At 42.2% G+C, this 3,940-nt stretch overlaps 1 protein-coding gene across 1 annotated transcript; it reads left to right on the top strand.

The window, feature by feature from the left end:
- Window positions 1-1,123: 1,123 nt before the first annotated feature.
- LOC311121722 (transcription factor Sox-1a) lies at window positions 1,124-2,149 on the top strand (the record flags this gene model as incomplete). The annotated part of the gene is made up of 1 exon (XM_084196179.1): window positions 1,124-2,149. The coding sequence occupies one exon, from the start codon at window positions 1,124-1,126 to the stop codon at window positions 2,147-2,149; it is 1,026 nt and encodes a 341-aa protein (XP_084052305.1).
- Window positions 2,150-3,940: the final 1,791 nt, after the last annotated feature.

Here is a 3,940-nt window from a genome sequence, read left to right as displayed (position 1 = left end):
TCTAAAACCCCATTAGCTTGTTTATAGAAGTATGACATCTGATAATGCCACACATTTACGCACGGTTAGATTGTGGTTAGTGACGCAATACAGTATGTGTGCGTGTGTGCGTGCGAACGTGTGTGTGTGTAGGCCTACGTGTGGCCAACATCTTCAACAAGCCAACAATCTTATAATTGTCTATTTGCTTCCTTTATATATATATATATATTATCAGGCTATACTCACTATTTTACTAAAAATGTATTAAACAAAAGTAGCTTATGAACTACTGACTTGAAAATGTATTTCGTTTAGAAAAAATATAGGCCTAGATAGGGTAGCCCAGCCAGTTCGTTCAAGATTGAAGTCAAAAGTGGACGCCTATCCATGTCCTGAGGACATCGTGGACACCGTTTTATTTTGTATTTTTACCCTATCCCAAACCATAATCCTTACTTTAACCATTCGGACTGAGTGCCTAAACTTAACCCTTAACTTAGAAATTTGACGTTTGAAGAAATGGAACGATACAGAGCAGCAGGAGCAACAAAAACACTCGAAATTTGATGTTTGGAGAACGTGGATGAGAGCCTGTTTCAAATGCTTAATGACTATGTGGTTGAATAACTTTTAGGCTAGAAGTCTAGTCTTGAAAGTGGCAAACGGATTCATATGTCATGCCCAGCAAATGTTATTCACCATGTAACTTAGCGAGAGTGACCCCCCTCTCACCCCCTGCCAGTATGTTCCTCTTTCAGTAGCTGTGCGTCACCTGACTGAGCGCCATGCAAATCGCTTTGCTTCTAGAACGCTATTGGCCGCTCGTAGCTCATTTAACCGCTGTCAAGGTGCATCATATGGCTGCCGCTTTAACTAACTTCTCAACTCCGACAGGGAAAGTGGCTCAAATGCGCATTCTGTCAGCGTGGATGTGAACCAACAACCGGAGAGGAGATAAAGCACCAACAGGGAAAACATTTCTCTGACACTCTATTTATTGGATTATTAATTTAGTTTCCATTTAATTCTTTTTGCGGTGTAGGATTGTTGTTCCCTCGTGTGCACCTGCTCTGCCGGACTCGCGCGCCGACTGAACTAGACTTTGTTTCCTCTGTTGGTTGAAAGTTTGAAAACCAGGTGAATGTATAGCATGATGATGGAGACGGACCTCCAGTCCCCTGGACCCCAAACGAATACAAATTTGGGGCAAACGGGGCCGAACAGTGGGTCCAAAGCGAATCAGGACCGGGTGAAGCGTCCGATGAACGCGTTCATGGTGTGGTCCCGCGGGCAGCGGAGAAAGATGGCCCAGGAGAACCCCAAAATGCACAACTCCGAGATCAGCAAGCGGCTGGGAGCCGAATGGAAGGTGATGTCCGAGGCGGAGAAGAGACCCTTCATCGACGAGGCGAAGCGGTTACGAGCAATGCACATGAAGGAACACCCGGATTACAAGTACAGACCGAGACGGAAGACCAAGACGCTGCTGAAAAAGGACAAATACTCTCTGGCCGGTGGCCTGCTCTCTGGGGCCGGTGGCGCTGGTATGGGTCTGGGGGTCGGGATGGGTTCATCCGGCGTCGGCCAGAGGTTAGAGAGCCCCGGGGGCCACGGGGGCTCCACCAGCTCAGGCTACGCGCACATGAATGGCTGGGCGAACGGTGCGTACTCGGGGCAGATGGCTGCAGCTGCTGCGGCCGCGGCGATGATGCAAGAGGCGCAGCTAGTTTACAGCCAGCACCCAGGCAGCGGGCATCACCACCACTCACACCACCACCACCACCCGCACAACCCCCAGCCCATGCACCGCTACGACATGTCGGCACTCCAGTACAGCCCCATCTCGAACTCTGAGGGCTACATGAGCGCATCTCCGTCCGGCTATGGCGGGATCACCTACACGCAGCACCAGAGCTCTGGCGTCTCCTCCTCGGCTGCCATGGGCACGTTAGGGTCGCTGGTGAAGTCAGAGCCGAGCGTAAGCCCTCCCGTTAGCACTCACTCCAGGGGCCCTTGCCCCGGAGACTTGAGAGAGATGATAAGCATGTATTTACCGACCGGAGAGCCCGGGGACCCGTCGGTGCAAAGTAGACTTCACGCATTGCCGCAGCATTACCAGAGTGCGACGGCTGGGGTGAACGGAACGGTTCCATTAACACATATATAGATTATTCATATGACTATGGAAACTGCAGACAGAATACAAAAACCCATAACCAAATATTTACCTATTTTTTAAATGATCACTGAACTACCTGCATTTTGTTCAGAATGTTTATGGTGTTCTTGTAAATTAAAAGTAAATTAGCCTATCCTTTTCCCCTTTTGGAGTATACACTCTCTTACGAACAGGATATGAGTTCAAATATTGGTTATTGTGTTATCATTTTGTAATTTTTTATTAACCACTCTAGTGGTTGAGGGCGATGCCAACCAAATTAATTAACACATTTGGTTAACTATAATCGAATTATTTTTGGTTCACTGTAAGTTATTGAAAAATAAGAACATGTTTTCCATAATCATGAAAGATGGTTTTAAAGATTGATATTTTTCCCATTTAATAATTCCCCAAGAGTTTGTAAACATTTCAGTTTACACTGTCTATTCATGATCATAATTATCTCTTCTTACTGTAATAATTATTGTAAATTGTGAATAATTTGAATATTTTAAAAGACTGACGCGCAACTGCTATTGTATAATTTACGAAATGCATTTCTGCTAGTGAGAGGTTCTGATATTGGGCTGAATTACGATTTAAATAAATTTCACACATATGTTGCTCTGATTCTACAAAAAAAAGTGTTAGCTTGATTATTGTTCACTATCTTCAGTTGCAAATGGTAATATGAGTTATATTTAATTTGAAGGCCACGAAACTTTGAGTCTGACGTAAAGCTACCTATACCGCAAATGGGTTTTTTTAAAGGGGAGAGTGTCTCTGGCAAACCCGTAACATTAAACAAATTGTTTAAATGCGTAATATTTAATATAAGTAAACTGCTTTTTTTTGGCCATTGGATTAAGAGAGGCAGGTCCCATGGTACACCCAAACTCATCTCAGGGTTTACCCTTATGGGTTTGTAATCATTTCTGTAAAGTTAACGTTACTAGCAAATTGTTACAATAGGACAGGATCCACAGATTTCAGAGAGAAGCACAGTATTCACATTAGTTCTTCAGAATATAGCCTACATTTAGGATACTTGCGTGCAGCGTCTCACTTGCAATATATTTTTATATAATTAATTATGCTGATTTTAAAGTTGGCTTTCGTGTCTTTTCATGGTATTTCACTCCCATTATAATTTGAACGCTATTAGGCTACATGCAGTAGACCTATGGTTTGTTTTATTTTGATTACTGACAAACGTAGACTAGGCCTGTTCAGTGGTTATTCAATAGGCATATAGCACTTTATAAATTGAATTTATGTTGTTATAATGTGCAATGGATTATTCAAATAGCATAATATTATATATTTCTATAGTAACATGGCAAAAAATACATTAATATATCCTATAGCTCATGGAAAACAAGAGCAAAGCTGTCTCGAGTTGGGTGACTTTTGTGGCTTTTTGAAAGACATCTTATACTTGCAAGCGCTGAAGGGATGAACCATGCAGGCCCATTTGGATATAACGCTATGATTGCAAATGGCGATCACCAAATGCAACTAGTAAATGTAGAACGATTATTCAGGCTCACTCAAATACCCTAGGCTATATTTGATCACAAAAATGATTTTTTTAAACCTAATAAATGTGTAGGACGTTTGACGTTTTTGTTATTGGCGAATTTAGGCCTACCCTTTTTATTTTTGTCATGAACAGTATAATAGGCCTACTGCTTTTCAGTAAGTTAGCCTAATATTATTTTACTTCATTGCATAATGTCCTAAATTATTACACTTCAATTATTATAGACTTATTATAATTCTGATAATGATATGTGT

Source organism: Coregonus lavaretus (genome assembly GCF_964263955.1).
Source record: "Coregonus lavaretus genome assembly, contig: HAP1_SCAFFOLD_2081, whole genome shotgun sequence".
NCBI lineage: Eukaryota > Metazoa > Chordata > Actinopteri > Salmoniformes > Salmonidae > Coregonus > Coregonus lavaretus.
Note: the sequence above shows the minus strand (reverse complement) of the source record. Positions and strands in the feature narration are given on the sequence as shown.